The sequence below is a fragment of the Helicoverpa armigera genome, chromosome 4 (genome assembly GCF_030705265.1).
Source record: "Helicoverpa armigera isolate CAAS_96S chromosome 4, ASM3070526v1, whole genome shotgun sequence".
NCBI classification, from domain to species: Eukaryota; Metazoa; Arthropoda; class Insecta; order Lepidoptera; family Noctuidae; genus Helicoverpa; species Helicoverpa armigera.
In genome coordinates, this window is record NC_087123.1 from 37,135 (window position 1) to 55,398 (window position 18,264).

Genomic DNA, 18,264 nt, shown 5'->3' on the forward strand with positions numbered 1-18,264 from the left:
TAAAGAGCGTCTCAATAACATTTTGACCGTTAACTTTAGTTTGTTTTTGTTACTGTCAGTTAAAAATTTGCTATCTCCCGAAATCGGGCGATTTACTGCTGGTTTACGTAGTAATTACAACTTATTTCATAATAAAATTTATTTGTTCAGTGATGAAAGTGATAATGAGATGTATGAAGCTGGTGTATTTGATTCTGCGGCAGCTACAGTATCTGGTGAATGCAGAGTATACAGTCGCATTTACTATGAAAGTGAATTTTCTGACTCGGAATTTACATTTAGATTTAGATTAAAGACTGAAAGATTTTCGTTACCTGTCAATAAAATAATTGCCAATACAAAAAAATATAGATTGTGAAAATAATTTATATCATTAAATTGTTAATTATTAAGATAGTATGCAATAATTATTCATTTTAAGGTATAATACGTAACTGGTTAATAATATTTACTGCTATTTCTATTTGTATTGAATCTTTTAATTGGTATAATTAATTAATCCGGCGTTTTAAAAATACAACACTAACATGAAAATAAATGGCTTAGCCTTAATAATTGGTACAAATGCTATAACTGAACAATAAAATGAAATATGCGGTACGAACTCTGCCGTTCTCCTTTATAAAATTGTTGCACACTAGGTACTTTATAAATACAAGTGAGATTTCCAACCAAATCACAAGTCGAAAACTCGAAACAATTCAAAACAGATGCGACTGCGAGCGAGCGCGGGAATTTGACTTTTTTTGCATTTTTTGTGAGGGAAGGGACCTATCTGTCTTTAACTGTAGATAACGTTACGGAAGTTTTGTTATTGAGACGGCAGTTATTGATAGATCAAAAGTAACAGTAAAACTCTGGTAGCTAACCGAGTTTAACTATTGGTAGAGTATTGAGATCGGCCGTAGGAGAATCGGGCCCCAGCCATACTCCATTTGAGTAGGCACTTATCTATTTATATATAATTTAAACTAAAGGTAATCTTGATAGGACAAATACATATTATACAAGTAATACCTACCTACTGCTTTAATATATTGATTCGGTTAAGTTATTATTATTTTTGCTTTTTAGCTGCATTTTATTTTTTAACTTTAACCATTAGTTAAGTGCCTACTTAAAGTTTTCGCAGATGATATTTTTCTGCTGAAGATATTTAAACTGAAATAGAATATTTACAACAATATAGACCAATAGATAGAGTAAGTTCATTTGCAAGTTAAAGGTTGTCTGTTTAAAAAACTGGAAAAATTTATCTTTTTGCTTGTTGATACAAGCAAAACAGATAGATTTTTCTAACACCAATGAAACAAAAAAAAAAACATTTTAATATGTACATTTATCAAAAATTAAAAAGATTCTCCTCAATCGCTTTCTCAGACTCCCATGCTTCAGCTGATTCAGGGTCATGTTTAACTCGTTTTATTTTTTTTGGCACAGGGTCCTCATCATCTGTTATTTTTCGTTTCTTTTTTTTCTTTTCCAATTTAGTTAACGAGTTGTCTGGGTCTGGCTTCATTATAACGTCACTCTGCTCTTCTGGACTTACATGTTCTGATAAGCTTTTATCTTTTTTGTTTTTCTTCTTCTTCTTTTCAGTCCTAGATTTTTCACTTTGTTGCACACTTAAACGCTCTGCTATTGCAGCAGGTATTTTTAAGGCTTTCTTATAATTAGACCCAAAAAGAGGGTGACGGCATTTTGTGTCTGGTAATGGTATAAAATTTGTCTGATTGTTGATCATGATGCTGTCATCTTGGAAGTGTGCTTTAGGGATCCTCTTGCGCATATTGATGATCCCGCTAAGTGGCACATTTTTTATTTTGGAACTGCTGTGTTCCATTGTGAGCAGCGATAATGTGCCTGATTGTTCTTCTGCACTGCCTTCATAAGCTTGGCCACCAACTTTAATTTTGCATTTTCCAAAGATATTTAAAGTTGTATCTTGAAAATCAACTATATTAATATTTTTTGGACACTTTAAAATCCAGATTTCATCATCTTGGGTGAGATTTTTATTATTATTGAATGTTTCAGTGATCAGTTTTAAGTTAGGATTTGCTTTAAGGAATTGTTTAAGTTTTGATGGTTTCTTATTATTGAAAGAGTCGTCATGCACCAGCTGACTAGACTCAATATTTGTGTCCTCGTCATCTTCAAAGCGTATTCTATCAGATATGCTCTGTGTTCGCTTATTTACTACTGACGTTTTATTGGATTCTGGCTCTGGGTTACTTTTCTTATCCAGTTTAGAGATCAAGCTGCTGTTATGATTAATCTCTGTGATTTCGTCGTCTATGCTCTTGTTAATGAATGAAATAGTGTGAAGAGAATGACTATCATCACATTTAATGGCAGATATCTCATCACAGCCACTTTCATCACTTTCATTGTGTAATGTATCATTATCAACTGCTGAAGTGTATGTTTCATTGTGTTTACTATATGTTTTTTCCTTTCTATTGTCACTTTCATCAATGTCCATATTTTGTTGAACATCATCATTATCACTATCATATCTTTTCTTAGATTTTTTCTTCTTTTTCTTAGACTTGCTGATTTCTGAGTCACTTTCCTGTTTCAAAGCAATATTATCAGTACATGTTTCACTACTAGAATTTATATGACTGTTATCGTTCGACTTTGGTAAACTTGTTGAATCTATACTTGATGTTCGCTTCTTTTTTTTCTTTTTATGTTTGCTAGAAGATGATACTTCTTCTTGTTTCACTTTCATATCAAGGTAAGCCTCGTCGTATGATGACGTTTCATGAGAGTGTCCATTATGTTCTAACTGGGTAGATTTCTTTTTACCTTCACCTTTTTCATTTTCACTGTCTGGTTCAATCTTAATTTTTTTCTTCTTGTCCTTACCATTGCTCTTGTTTACGCAATACTCTGTTTCTTCCTTGATCTCAACTTTCGACTGTAACTCCAAGTCATTTGTAAGAGACGACTTTCTGGATTTCTTCTTTCTATTTTCGATATTTGTACCCTCGACATTCTCGTTTTCGCCAGCCCTGGAAACAACGACATAATATCAAGTTTATAATTTATTAAATGTACGATACCAAATAGGTACACTTATGTAGCTATTTTCCCCCTCACAACATAACAAAACTATTACTAAACGGATGAAATGATTCACTATACCGCATGTTAGTTTAGTTAGAGGTAGAATTAACTATTAAGAGAAACTTTATAAACTCACATTGAGGCACTATTGAAGCTGTCACTTGAAGTATCTGTCCATGCAAAACTATTTTCTGATGAAGAATCCATCAAAGGCAGTCTTACTTTTAAAAATAATAGTATAATCTATTCATAATTTCCTCAATGTTTGTTGAAGCATAATTTTATATGATAACATAACCTAATCCCTGCAGCTATGAATATAACCTCAAAAATCTCCACAGATTACTAATATTACTATAGCTCCCATAGACGTATATATGTTACAGCCAGAAGAGTACTAATAAATCTGGATATTTTTATAATTCTAAGCTCAATGGATATTTTATATATTATCTAGCTATTATTTATAATGTCTACTCAATTTAGATAAAGCGATAATTGACACAAAGTTAATCACATTAATTAGCAATTTTATATAATATCTTCAAAGACTTGGACAATGTAGTAAAACAAGTCGGTAAAGATTATAATTTCATGCTACGTTCACACGCGCGCGTTCAACTCAACATTCACGTTCACGAGCGTGTAAACGGACATGGTTTATCATTGACATTTTATTCTAGAGTCTGGCTAATGAAAGTAGACACTGGCATTATTTACAAACTTTTCGCATGGCAATACTCAATATCTGTCAAACGTTCGACAAATGTCAAAGTCAATTGTTCGCATAGACATAATATCAGTAAACAGGACTGCGCACTTTTACCCAAAAAACGAGCCGAGTGAAACAGTTAGTACCGAGGCCGTTTGTCCCTTTCTAATAGGGTGACTATGAGATTAAGCTTTGTGAGACAAAAGGTATTGAAATTTTAACTTACGCAGTTTGTGACCTTAAAATACTAATATAGGCTTTTAATAATTAGCGGGAATTAGCAGTATAAAAGCAGGGAGATTCGAAGTGAAGACTGTTTTTTTTGTATTTTTGCTTCACATATAGACTGTTTATGTCGCCTTTCTTCATTTTTTGGGAAGCTATAACAATAGTACAACAGTTTTAAAATCCATCACCCATATTTTGACTCATTACAAGAATTCATGGGCACCCTAGTTGTTTGATTTACGAAAATTTTATTATTACCTTACCTGTGTGAACGATATATTGCAACCACCATAGGATTCACTTTCACAAGTATAAAAGCAACACTTTTTCACCATTTTAATTGTTTAAATTGATTTAATACAAAAAATATGTGGCATCAATGTGGCTGTCATGAAACATGTCAATATCTTTGGCCGCCTGAATAAAGTTCTAAAAAGTTCCTTATCAGGCGGCAACAAGGTTCGCGCCTATAATGGTTGGGTCATGCCAGTCCTGCTCCTTCGGCATACTCAAATGGACTCAAACTGAATTGGATGCCTTGGGTAGGAGAGTCCGCACACTGCTGACCGCAGAACGAATGCATCACCCGCGATCGTCGGTGATGAGACTGTACATCCCACGGAAATGTGGAGGTCGAGGCTTTTTAAATACAAAGATACTCCACAACCGTGAGGTGTGCAGTCTCAGAGAATATCTTCTCAAAAGCGACGTGGGTATGCACCGTGATATGGCAGCAGTGGACAGAGGACTCACCCCGCTATCGTTGGCAAATGAGAACTGGCGCAGACCTGTGGTACTAACTACCCATGATCGCAAGGAGGTATGGCAGAGCAAACAGCTACACGGACGCTTCTTCGGGGCTCTTCATGGCCCCGATGTAGACTTCAATGCGTCCGTAGCTTGGCTACGCTTCGGTGACCTATTTGGAGATACCGAAGGGTTTGTATGTGCAATTATGGACGAAGTTATCCTGACGAATAACTACCGGAGGTATATTATGAAAGACGGGACGGTTGACATATGTCGGGCATGTCACCATCCGGGTGAGTCTATCAGACATATTATATCTGGGGCCCGATTCTTCTAATTTTACGTAAGCAACATACGATTCACGTTCGACTCGATTCGACTGAGATCCAATCCCGACTCGATTACGATTGAAGCGTATGTGGCATTCCGCTATTTTTTCTTTGAAATAAACGTTTTTATCCTTTTCTGTCATTCAATAATGAATTATTTTGTCTGCAAATGATTTACAATTGCAAAATAATTGTACAGCTAACTACCTTATAGACCAAAATCACCAAAATAGCAGACCAATCGCACACCTATCAAATGTCAATCGAATACGATTGGTCTTTTATTAGTAGAAGAATGCCCGAAATGGTTAAAACTGCTATTGCAATCATATTGCGATTCGATTTCTATTCGATTTTGACATTATTAACTTAGGAGAATCGGGCCCCTGGTTGTTCTCGTTTGGCTAACGGTGAATATTTGCAAAAAGTCAAAGTGGCCAAGATCATCCACCAGCAGCTTGCTCTACAATACAAACTTGTAGATCTTGAGGTACCGTACTACAAGTATGCGCCCGCCCAGTTCTCGAAAAGGACCATATCACGTTCGGATCGAGCTATCATCACCGGCAGGACTATTGCAGCCAATAAGCCTGATATTGTGGTGATAGATCGATTAGCGCGCCGCGCGATGATAATCGATGTCGCCGTTCCCCATGACGAGAACCTCGTGAAAGCTGAAAAAGAGAAACAAATAAAGTATTTTGACTTAGCGCACGAGGTTGTCGCCATGTGGGATGTCGACACGGCTGTTATTGTGCCGATTGTCGTTTCGGCCAATGGTCTAATAGCCATGAGCCTCGACCAACACCTCAGGAGGCTCTCGTTGGGCGGCTGGATCAAGGGACTGATTCAGAAGGCAGTACTCCTTAATACGGCGCGTATTGTGAGGAGGTTTCTGTCTCTGGGACCCTAACCACAGGTACCTTGGACCCTGTGCCCGTTATCGGTGGCAACCTATTTTTTATATTTTTAAATGTCTTTTATTTTTATATTTAATATTTAAAAATGTAATTAATATGTTCAAGAATAAATAAATGAAAACAGTAGGTATTATGTTTTTTTCTCTAACTTCAGTAAATCTGGAGAATGTGGCAGGAGTGGGTGAAATAGTAAATACAGTTGAAAAACTTACGGATTTGGAGCAAAATAAAAAAAATAATTAATAAAAAAAATATTTCAAGGATCAAATTAAGTTTTTCCAAGTATTATTGGGGTGGTCATGCTTAATTTTTCTCCCGCGTTCTTCCAGTCTCTACTTTGAGTAGACAGACTCTAATATGCATTATATCGATTGTGTTTATTTTATAATCCACAGACTATGTAGACAACATTTTTAATCTGTTCTGAGATTCTGGCGGGAACTTTAAATAAGCGCGGTTCAGGATTTTTTCAAAATTTGTTTTTATTAAACATTTGCTAGTTTTTTTATGTAAAAGTAATTAAAACAAAAGTGCTAGGTGTGGAAAACTGTGAAAATGGTGGGAAATGAGGGGGGCGGGGATAACCCGCCCACCTCACATAAACGTCCCCGGTCTGAGGCCGGAGGCGAAGGGACTGCGATGGACTGCTGTGGTGATGGCGGCGGCGGTGAGCGTACTGACTATACACCATATTTCAAACCAGATTATAAAAGACTATATCCAGAAAATGCACCTTATGTGGACTTTAAAGTGTTCATTGAAGCCACCAACAATAAGGATAGAATAGGAAATAAGAGCCCTATCTACCTTAACCACATATTTTCTAGCGAAATAAAAGGGGTGACGGCCATACAGCGTATTAATGCGAATAAAATAGCGGTAATATTCAAGCAATATAACACTGCTAATAATTTTATTAATAATACTGCCTTTCTTAACAAACATGATTTGAAAGCATTTATTCCGGCTGCGCAAATAGAAAAAACAGGTATAATCAGATTTGTACCAGCAAACATCTCTAACAAAGAATTATATACAAAACTGTCTTCAATCTATGAAATAATAGCTGTAAGAAGATTCACAAAGAAAGTTGGACAAGAGCGAGTACCACTACAAACAGTTAGCATAACTTTTCTATCAAATATTCTTCCAGACAATGTACAATATGATTTATTTTCATACCGAGTATTTGAATATGTCCCCCCATTGCAGCAATGTTTCCGTTGCTTCAAATTTAACCATTCTGCTAGAATTTGCAATGGTAAACAAAGATGTTCCATTTGTGGAGGTGAGCATTTATATAAAGTATGTGACAAACCAACAGAGATCTGCTGTGTCAATTGCAGTGGGCCTCATCTGGCAATATCTAGATTGTGTCCAATTAAATTAAACAAAATTTTAGAAAAGAAAAATAAAATAACTTACGCAAGTGCAACAATGACAAAACAACAAATGACTGATATTTCACAATTTCCACCTCTTTCACCTCCAAAAATGAAACTAGTTGATAATGTAAATAAAACTGTAAATAAGTCTGTACATACATCTGTAAATAAGTCTGTACATACTTCTGTAAATAAGCCTGTTGTAAATAATACTGTACATAATGTAAATAAACCTAAGGAAGTCCCTAAAGTGGACATCAAAGCACAAATAGTTGCCAGCAATGATGTACTCATGGCCCTGGTGCAAACATTGGTGGAACTAGGTAATAAGGGAGATAATACGCCTACTACCATAAACAGTATTAAAGAAACTTTACTTAAAAATCTAAAGTAATGGATCCAAGTCACACAATATCTAAGCTACGTATTGCTCAGTATAACATACAGAGTGCCAATAGTAAGAAACCCTTATTAATTCAATTCTTAGAAAAACAAAATATTGACATTTGCTTACTTAACGAAACATGGTTTAAAGATCATAATTTTAGAATACCTGGATATAATATTTACAATCAAAATTCCAATAACGCTCATAATGGTGTAGCAATACTAATTAAGCCATACTTAAAGTACACAGTTTTAAACACTAGATTTTATGAAGACATACAAACTGTTGCTTTGTCCTTATCTACTGTGCATGGTAGCTTAACTATTCTTTGTGTATACTGTCCTCCTTCTAGTGGACACCTACGAATCAACAGACTGCGTAATATAATTAATGATCTTCCAAAGCCCATCTTTATCAGCGGTGATTTTAATGCGCATCACATTGCATTTGGTTGTCTATCCACTAAGAGCAGAGGTCAGGATTTATTTAATATCATTGATGACTTGGATTTATGTATATTGAATGATGGTAGTTTTACAACTGTTAATAACCCGAGACGAAATCCATCTGCAATTGATGTTAGCTTTGTTAGTGCTAACCTCGCATCAATATGCGAGTGGTCTGTTCATGATGATGCCATGGGTAGTTATCACTATCCAACAATAACAGAGATTACTCTACAAATAGATAAATATCAAATTAATCCCCCAGTTGATAGATTTATATATAAAAAAGCAGATTGGATAAAGTATAAAACTATTTCCAAAACAATATTCAATGATTTAGCCCTAAAATTGTATGATCCTATTTCAACCTATAATGATTTTTGTTCTCGATTAGATACTTTAAAAGAGATGACAATTCCTAAACTCACTAAATTAAATAATTTTAAAAGCAGGCCTCCAGCTCCTTGGTGGAATGACATTTGTGAAAAAAGTGTAATTGCCTCTTATAATGCATTAAAACTTTATAGAAGTGAGCCTACTATGGAGAATTATTTAGATTACAAAAGAAAAGATGCACTTAAGAAAAGAACTATATCGGAACAAAGAGGAATAGGTTGGGATAACTTATGTAACACTTTTAATAGAACTACACCTATAAGTAAGATTTGGAATCATCTTAAAATGTTTAAAGGTATAAGAACTGGCAACAAATCATACAGTGATGAGTTTGTTTCTCCATTTCTAGATAAATTATCAGATAATAGTAATTTAAAAGATTCTGATAATTTAGGCAGTATTTTTGAATTAAACAATGACAATCTAAATTCAAAATTTTTATTACATCCTTTTACATGGTCAGAATTTAACATGAGTTTGATATCTCGAGAGACACTACACCTGGTTTAGATGATTTTCCATATTGTATTATTAAAATTTAGATGAATCTGCGCAAAAAATATTTCTTAATGTTCTTAATCTCCTTTGGCATTGTAAACGTATTCCACAGTCATGGAAAACACAATGTGTCATTCCAATACTCAAACCAGATAAACCAGCAAAGTTGGCCAGCTCTTATAGACCAATATCACTCTCCTCATGTCTAGGAAAAATATTTGAAAACATGATCAAAAATCGTTTAGATTGGTATATGGAATCTAACAGCATCATTCCACATGTTCAATATGGATTTCGTCGAGGACGAAGTTGTGCTGACAGCTTCACTTCTTTAATCTTTGACCTGAAACATGCAAAAGATAGAAAGTTAAACACTGTTTGTGTATTTCTAGATGTTCAAGGTGCATTTGACAGTTTAGATCCGACTATACTTGTAGAAGTTATGTCTAGGTTGGGCGTGCCTGGTCAGCTGTGTAAATGGATATTTAACTTCTTAAAAAATAGAACAGTCTATGTAAGGCACAATAATACATTGTATGGTCCAAAATCTACATCTAGAGGTACTATGCAGGGTGCTACACTGTCTCCTTTGCTATATAATATATACACAAGTGAAATATGTAAATTTGTAAATAGTAATGTAGAAATTCTGCAGTTTGCAGATGATATTGTTCTGTACACTAGTAATTATAATGTAGAAATTGCGATTGACAATATTAACAAAGCCCTGTCTGAACTATTCCACTACTATAATGATGTATTGCATTTAAAAATTAACCCCTCCAAAAGCAGTGTCATGATATTTGGAAATGAAAATACAAATTCAAAAGTAATTTATAATGGAGAAATTATAAACACAGTAAATTCAAAGAAATTTTTAGGCATAGTAATCGACAGAAAATTAACTTTCGAGGAACATATTAAATACATATCAAAGAATGCTCTAAAAGGCTTAAACATAATGAAATGTCTCGCAGGTGTTTCATGGGGGGCAGACCCGAAAATATTGTCAATTTTGTACAAAAGTATAGTTAGGAGTCATTTCGATTATAGTTCTCTAGTGTATATAAATAGTACTCATGTAAATAAATTAGATCTCTTGCAGAACAGAGCTTTGAGAACAATTTCTGGTGCAATGTGCTCTACTCCCATAAGGGCCATGGAAGTAGAGACTAAATTGATGCCCTTAATTTTGAGACGTATTCTACTTGCAGGGAGATTCTGTCTTAAGCTAATTGCTGCAAATAACAAGAAAATAAAAAATAAAATTGTACCTTTTGTAAATACTAATTCTGGTAGACTAACAACAGGAGAGGATCTCTTGAGTGGCAATTCCCCAACATTATCCAAAATATTGCTGGAAACAGAGAATAGTTTTACTGGTGTTAGAAAACAGTGCCCATGGCCATGTTACTCCTTCTCTTATCAGAGTATTACACATCCTATTAAAGTAATGCAAAATTCAATTAATAATAATTTTGAAATGTTGCAGTTTTTGGCAGAAAATAAGAATTATTATGTTATTTATACTGATGGCAGTAAGGGGAACGATTATGTGCATGCTGCTATATACGATTCACATTCAAAATTCTCTCGAAGCTTTGTTCTGCACAATACTTGTAATATATTCACTGCAGAGGCATATGCGGTTTATAGGGCATTATTATATATTCGTCAGCTTGATCATTGTAAATACTTTTTGATTGTTTCTGATTCACTAAGCTTGATAAAATCCTTAACTAACCTTTCAATTTCATTTAAGTCTAATTATATTTTGTATTTTATTAAAGAAATAATTTATCAGTATTACCTTAAGCATATCGAAATTGCGTTCCTGTGGGTACCATCTCACCGAGGCATCTCTGGCAATGAAATAGTTGATAAAACCGCATATGATGGTAATAATGCTGTTGATGTTAGAAATGCAATGGAAATCCCGATGACTGATTTCCTGCAATGTATTAATGAAAATGTACATAATTTATGGTTAGAAATGTGGAAGAAAGACCAAAACATCAAAGGGAAGTGGTATGGAAGTATTCAAGAAAGATTACCTGTTAGACCCTGGTACAATAGACTGAAAGAAGCCAGCCGAGACTTTATCACTACGTTAAATAGATTGCGCTTTGGCCATAATACTGCACCGTCACACCTTGCTAGACTTGGGATTATTACAAGTAATACGTGCCCCCATTGTGAATCACAAGAAGGAACCATGGAGCATGATGGAGCATCTTATTTTTAACTGTCAAACCTTCTTACTTGACAGATTAGTGTTGGCTAGTGAACTGTGTGAACTGAAAATTAAGTTTGATTCTTCATCCCGCCCGCCGCCACTTGAACAGTTATTAAAAGACAAAAACACTTATAAAGCCATATATAAATACATTAAAAATACTATCAAAACAATTTAAAAGTGTCGTGAAGTGAAGTGATAAAGTTTTAACGTGTAAAATAAGACTTGACTTAAAGGTCTTAGTTACCAGGTCATAAAATTCCCAAAAAAAAAAAAAAAATTAATCTGTTCTCATTTTGACAGAACTTCGCTCTTAACTTCAAAATCATCTGACGTTTCGCTTCATGTTTCTTTCTTGTTAAAATTTGTGTCCAACATGGTGAGTTCGTGGTGTAATTTTAACAAAAATCCGATATAATCTTGAATTTACTAAATATTTTTGATTTGTTTTTTCTGTGCTACCAGAGTGTACCGCTTCCTAAGACTTCTTCATACAATATTTTTCATCTACAAGACTTATGTTGTGATTAAAGTCAAGCCGATATATTTAGTGTTAATCCGAAAGTTTCAAAAATAAAATACTAAAATATACAGTGTACCAAACAAATGTATGTTGTATATCATAGTGATTCTCATTATTATTGTATGAATTGTACTGGTACAGGAAGAAGCCCATCAGTAGTATTTGCAAGACGTGTGTTTGTGACAGGTTAGCTTCCATCGATGTTCACGCTTTTGTTGTGTGATTTTAGGCTCGCGGACCTAAAAAGCATTTGAAGCGTTTAAACGCTCCCAAAGCATGGATGTTGGACAAATTGGGCGGCGTGTACGCGCCTCGGCCGTCCACCGGGCCGCACAAGCTGCGCGAGTGCCTGCCGCTGGTCATCTTCCTGCGCAACCGGCTCAAGTACGCGCTCACGGGCAACGAGGTGCTCAAGATCGTGAAGCAGCGCCTCATCAAGGTGGACGGCAAGGTGCGCACCGACCCCACCTACCCCGCCGGCTTCATGGGTGAGTCCAGTCTAATCTAATACTTTTATTTTATTAAACAATATTGTATATATGGTTCATAGAAATAGAAACTATATAACAGAAATAATTACAATTGCTCTACTGACACTATTGAGACACAACACTTTCAATATATAGAAATATTTAATAAACAAAAGTGATTGGTGAAGTAGTTGATTGGATAGCAAGAACTGAGTGCTGATTCCGAGTTTATAATAATATATAATTATAACTCTATTGAAATAAAAGAGTTGTATGCTGCGTCACATGATTTAGTTATAACTTCATTCATTTTGCTGGTTAATAATGTTTACACTCGCAAAAGTGAGCCGCAACTGTAATACAACCAAGTACCGATGACAGTCTTTATTAAATAAACAATTTAAAGATAAGTGCTACATAATTCAATGGTGTAACAATCTTCCATCGAAAAATTTAACTTGCAAAACTCGCACTAGGCACTCTGCAGTAACACCTGTTATTTCTTCCAGTTACTCATGTTACTTATTTTTTCCAGATGTTGTTTCTATTGAGAAGACTAATGAATTATTCCGTCTCATTTATGATGTGAAAGGACGCTTCACAGTTCATCGCATTACTCCTGAAGAGGCCAAGGTCAGTAGTTACGTTCTTTACTGGTATAAAATATGTCTTTGAGCAGGCTCCCATACAACAAATATATTGTTTTTTTTCCCCATCCCCTGAGTATTTTACAGAAATCTAACAATTTAAAAAAAAAAATGCATAATATTGGTATGCCTCCAGTGAATGATGGGGGCCAGCAAATATACCTCTCTTTAGCAAATTTTATATTGATTGTTTACATCATTCCCTTTTCATCAGGTACTGCTGTAGTAAATAGCTGTTTTTCCACGGTTTCATTGCATAGTGTCCTGAGAGAACTACTGCCAGTACCTGGATAAAATATAGCCTATGTTACTTGAGGATGTGTGCTTTCCAACAGTGAAAGAAGTTTTCAATTCAGTTCAGCCGTTTTGGCGCTTTTAAGTACAAACGAAAAAAAAAGTAGAACAATAGTGTTGACAGTATAGAAATATATATTGTGACATAAATGGTATTTATTACTGTGCGATTACAGTACAAGCTGTGCAAAGTGAAGCGCGTGTCGACGGGCCCCAAGAACGTGCCCTTCCTCGTCACCCACGACGGCCGCACCATCCGCTACCCCGACCCGCTCATCAAGGTCAACGACTCCGTGCAGCTCGACATCGCCTCCTCCAAGATCATGGACTTCATCAAGTTCGAGTCCGGTATGCAAGCTTCACTTACAGCTGGACCCTAGTATCATTACTGAGCCCACTTTGCCCAATACTTAGACATTACGATACATAATAATGAGGAGGGCCATCTGCATTATTCCTTGCACAGGACTGATTTTCAAATGTGCAATAGGTTACCGCGATTGATAAAATTACGCCTAATAACAAGTTAACATGATGTAATAGCAGAAGTGTGTTGGCAGGCAACCTGTGCATGATCACGGGCGGCAGGAACTTGGGGCGAGTGGGCACCATCGTGTCCCGCGAGCGACATCCCGGCTCCTTCGACATCGTGCACATCAAGGACACCACGGGACACACCTTCGCTACCAGGTATTCCCTCACGCCCGACTTCACATACACTCATTACTTTATGGTTTAATTAGAGATGATCAGTCAACTTACTAAGGGGTTTTACATTTGTAAAATGATCGTAAGATTGCCTCCATATCTGGCGTATGCTTTGTTCAGTGCCCGCGAGCATGTTGTGGCGGCACAGTTGCCAGATGTACCCCGGACACAAGTTTAAGGCGGGCTTCACGGTTAATGCTACGTGTGAAATGCCAATTTGCATTTTCACACTTAGTAATTTCATCATAGGCACATATCTGGTCACCAGCGCGATAATACTCGAGAAACTCAAAAAAATATACATTCCCTGTAAACGAAAAAAATGCATCAGTCCAGTCTTCACATCACACCACAAGTATTGAAACACTCTACTATTTGATACATTGGCAATGCATGACAGATAATTATGTATAGCATATATTATTTTATGAACACGGCCGGTTGTTAAATCGTCGCTTGTCGCAGTTGTATACTAGCTTATAGCCCAGTGATAAAACTGTCGAAATTCCATACGTGTTTCCCGTTGATCACCCACTCCTTATAATTTCTAGTTCTACCTACTTGTTTTTCGTTCATCATCCATAAATATGACAAAACCTTCGAGTAATCATTAACAAGCCAAAGAGTGCTGATGTCATCTCATTCTTTTGTGCCGATCGTTAAGCTTACTATAAGCACAACAGAATGAATGTCAGCGTTTTAATGCAAAATAAAATATCGCTGTATGACTTCGAAAGTGACACGTTGTTTTGAACCCAGAGTCCCCACGTGGCAGTTACTAACACCATTTTATTTATAATTTTTTATTACATTTACATAAATTTAAATATTTTTTACAATAAATAACAATTTCAGAAAATACATTTTTACGTTCAAACGTTATCATACATTTCTTTATTAAATATTTACACTATTTATACATACAAACTTGTGTCGCTAAGAACAAATACTTAATGATCTCGAGCAGGGTTTAAGATCGCAATTAATGAGTTAAGATTTATAAAACAAATAGTACATTGTTTTGGTAGTTTATCCACATGGCTGACGTGATGTCGTTTTCAGATTAAACAACGTGTTCATCATCGGCAAGGGCACGAAGGCGTACATCTCGCTGCCACGCGGCCGCGGTGTCCGCCTCACCATCGCCGAGGAACGCGACAAGCGCATCGCCGCCAAGGTGGCCGGCCAGTAGACTAAGACAATAAACTCCTTACTCTACACCCGTGTCTCATTGCTCCCCCCGTGAGTCCGCACGTGCCGCTCCAGGTCCCGCCGCCGCGCCAGCGCCCGTCCGCACACCGGGCACGTGTGGGGCCCCGCGCCCGGGCCCCCGCAGCGCCCGCCCGGGCCCCCGCGCCCCGCGGCCGGGGCCCCGCGCGCGGCGTGCAGTCGCTCGTGCTTGTTGAGGTTGCTGGGGTCGCCGAAGGCTCGCAGACAGTGGCGGCAGCGCAGCGGCCGGTAGCCCGTGTGCGTGCGCAGGTGAATCTTTAGCCCGTAGCGCCGCGAGTACAGCTTGCCGCAGTACACGCACACGTGGCCGCCGCGCGATCTTCCCCATTCCGTGGCCAACGCTTCGAGCTGCGCCGGTGCCAACTCCGGTACCGGGAGCAGAGCCGCCGGGACTGCGGGCCCCAGAGGTGGGGCGGGCGGCGTCGGGCGCCGGGCGGCCGCCCGCAAGCGCTCGGCCGCCTCGCGCCAGAAGCGCGCCGGCTCGTAGTCCGCGCACGCGAGGAACAGATGCACCTTGAGCGGGTTGGGGTCGCGGAAGGCCTGGGCGCAGCGCGGGCAGGCGTAGTGCGCGTGGCGGACGTGCTGCGGCGTGAGCTGCGGCATGTCGAGCGCCGCCAGCGCGTCGGGCGCGAACCACAGCAGCACGTCGGCGTGCGGCGCCAGGTCGGCTGCAGCGCGCAGGCGCAGGCGGCGGCCCGCGTGGAGCAGTGCGCCGGCCTGCAGTAGCGCGCCGGCCGCGGCTCCGCGCGGAGCGAGCCCCGCGCGCACGCACAGCCGCGCCGCGCCGCCGCCGCCCGCGCACGTCACGTGCCCGCCGCTGTCCAGCTCTACATACACCTACAGTTTTAAACATTTCAGCATAAGTCCATAGGGACAGATACACAACGGGAAGCAAAGGTGGGAAAAAAAGTCTTAAAATAAAAAAAACATGAATGTACTGGGGCCTGATTCTGCTGGAGTATTAATGTAGCAATGTAGTCTCAAAAGCAGTTTTAGGGTCAATTCCCACTGAAAGAGCAGCGGCCGTAATTGCAAGGGATTGAGCGCGAGCGCGGCGAGCCGCGCGGCGCCGCACCGCGCCGCGCTCTTACATTTTCCGTGCTCTTACGGCCGCTGCCGGCCGCTGCTCTTTCAGTGGGAATTGACCCTTTCGGGCATTCTACTACTAATATAAGAACGATCGTATTCCAATGACATTTGATTGGTCTACACTTCTACAGGGTAGTCCGTTCTATAATCATATTGCAATCGTAAATCATTTGCAGACAATATGATTCATTATTGTATCACAGAAAGGGGTAAATTAAATTTTAATTTATAATTAAAGGGTAATTATTTAAAATAAAAAAAAAATGCGGAAAGCCCATATAGGTACGCTTCAATCGTAATTGACTCGTCATTGAATCTTAGTCGGATAGCAATCGAACAAAATGCGTACGAGAGAGAAAGATCTCGCTGAGAAGCCTGGGGCCCGATTCTCCTAATTTTTCTTAAGCGACATACGATTCACATTCGACTGCGATCCAATCACGACTCGATTACGATTGAAGCATATGTGGCATTCCGCTATTTTTTCTTTGAAATAAACGTTTTATCCTTTTCTGTCATTTAAAAATGAATCACTTGGTCTGCAAATGATTTAAGATTGCAATATGATTGTAGAGCAAACTACCGTAGGTATAGACTACATTGTAGAGAGATACAGTTGACCTTGAGAAAGAACAGGATAGTTTTTATCCCGGACTTTTGAAGAGTTCTCTTGGAAACGCGATATAATCGAACTCGACGCGGGTGGAAATCTAGTTACCTATATAATAGTACCTGGTGCTTTTTTCTCCATCTCTTTGTTTATGTTTACTTTGTACCTATTAAGTCCTCGAACTAATATGGCCTTACTACAAAAACTTTAACACCTGTTTTACACTTGTCTAAAAAAATTGTGGCTGCAAAATGAACCATATGTCAACGTCATAATTTGACATTTTTTTAGAGAAGTCTTAAACTGACGTTAAAATACTATTATTTTTGCCCCACCCTGTGCCCATTTCTGGCTGCGCCCTTACTCCGCATTGCTCGTGAATTCAACAGCAGGCAGGTTGTAATGCTCCTGTACAGCGCATTTGTACTAACTAAACTAGTAGTCAATTCTTCTGCACAGAATCCGCACGAAGCACAGTATGCACTCCTTTTAGAAAAAGTGCAAAAAGCATTCTTGCGTTTTCTTTACAGGAGTCCTTCCCGAATACTAAGTTCCTTCTAAGCAAGGATGTCTAGGAAGGACATAGATAACCGGAATTTAGATTGTAATTATTTTTATATTATATCTGTTTGTTTCCCAAATAAAATAAAATAAAAAGGGAGGCAAGTAGGGCCAGATAAGTTTTATGGTAAATTGAAAAGGAAAGGCACTTACAACGGAAGCTACATCATTAGCTGATTCGACTGTGCACGCCGAATAATTACCTCCGCTGCAGAAAGCATCGTCTGCTTTTGGGAAATAATTGAAACCGACTTTACAAAACACTTAAAGCACAAATTAAAACTTTTGACATGGCTCCATCAGTCGGTGGCTAAGTAAGGGTTCGTCTACACGGGACAGTTGGTATAGTTTTTTTCTTGTGTAATTGAATTTTGTAGTCTTGTAAATCGGTGAATAAAAAAGAGGCGCTACTTACGTGCTGAGTGGGCGGTGTCTTGAGAGCTTCGAGCAGGTCGTCGCAGCTGAAGTCGCGCGAGTGCGCCCCGCGCGGCACTCCGCGCCGACACGACACCTGCGACATCTCCGCGCGAGCTGCGTGCGCGCCGCCTCGCGCCGCGCTATATACGCGCCGGCCCCGGGGAGGGACCTGTCGGCAGCCCTCTTGCTAATCTCCGTAACGCCCTCCGCTAATCGCTCGCCGATCAAACTAATTGTTACTGCGGTTACTTTTGTCACTGTATGCAGCTGCACGGATATATTGAACCTCGGCGCACACTCAAAATGAAATGGAGTTCAGCCAAGTTGCCGAGGCATTCGTTACATTATGTAA

The 18,264-nt window shown here is 38.4% G+C and overlaps 3 protein-coding genes and 1 long non-coding RNA gene across 4 annotated transcripts; 1 reads left to right on the forward strand and 3 right to left on the reverse strand.

The window, feature by feature from the left end:
* Positions 1-1,320: 1,320 nt before the first annotated feature.
* LOC110377948 (uncharacterized) lies at positions 1,321-3,425 on the reverse strand. The gene is made up of 2 exons (XM_021337005.3): positions 3,212-3,425; positions 1,321-3,020 (listed from the first exon to the last, which is right to left on the reverse strand). Exons 1-2 carry the CDS (start codon positions 3,280-3,282, stop codon positions 1,343-1,345), a joined length of 1,749 nt encoding a protein of 582 aa, XP_021192680.3. The 5' UTR covers positions 3,283-3,425; the 3' UTR covers positions 1,321-1,342.
* Positions 3,426-9,145: 5,720 nt separating this feature from the next.
* LOC135116693 (uncharacterized) lies at positions 9,146-11,604 on the reverse strand. The gene is made up of 3 exons (XR_010276376.1): positions 11,182-11,604; positions 10,938-11,078; positions 9,146-10,484 (listed from the first exon to the last, which is right to left on the reverse strand). It is a non-coding gene; the product is annotated as an uncharacterized LOC135116693 (long non-coding RNA).
* Positions 11,605-11,699: 95 nt separating this feature from the next.
* Positions 11,700-15,223, forward strand: LOC110377951 (small ribosomal subunit protein eS4). Its single transcript, XM_021337009.3, has 6 exons — positions 11,700-11,742; positions 12,116-12,374; positions 12,892-12,989; positions 13,474-13,645; positions 13,858-13,987; positions 15,068-15,223. Exons 1-6 carry the CDS (start codon positions 11,740-11,742, stop codon positions 15,195-15,197), a joined length of 792 nt encoding a protein of 263 aa, XP_021192684.1. The 5' UTR covers positions 11,700-11,739; the 3' UTR covers positions 15,198-15,223.
* LOC126055951 (zinc finger protein 668) lies at positions 15,221-18,015 on the reverse strand. Its single transcript, XM_049846913.2, has 2 exons — positions 17,911-18,015; positions 15,221-16,072 (listed from the first exon to the last, which is right to left on the reverse strand). Exons 1-2 carry the CDS (start codon positions 18,013-18,015, stop codon positions 15,221-15,223), a joined length of 957 nt encoding a protein of 318 aa, XP_049702870.2.
* Positions 18,016-18,264: the final 249 nt, after the last annotated feature.

Bases quoted from the DNA above. Each gene is read 5' to 3' on its own strand.
- LOC110377951 (XM_021337009.3), top strand. The intron at 12,375-12,891 runs GTGAGTCCAGTC...TATTTTTTCCAG, and splicing joins CTACCCCGCCGGCTTCATGG to ATGTTGTTTCTATTGAGAAG. The intron at 13,646-13,857 runs GTATGCAAGCTT...GTGTGTTGGCAG, and splicing joins CTTCATCAAGTTCGAGTCCG to GCAACCTGTGCATGATCACG.
- LOC110377948 (XM_021337005.3), bottom strand. From the start codon at position 3,282: ATGGATTCTTCATCAGAAAATAGTTTTGCATGGACAGATACTTCAAGT. The intron at 3,021-3,211 runs GTGAGTTTATAA...CGTTGTTTCCAG, and splicing joins AGCTTCAATAGTGCCTCAAT to GGCTGGCGAAAACGAGAATG.
- LOC126055951 (XM_049846913.2), bottom strand. From the start codon at position 18,015: ATGTCGCAGGTGTCGTGTCGGCGCGGAGTGCCGCGCGGGGCGCACTCG. The intron at 16,073-17,910 runs GTAAGTAGCGCC...TTAAAACTGTAG, and splicing joins AGACACCGCCCACTCAGCAC to GTGTATGTAGAGCTGGACAG.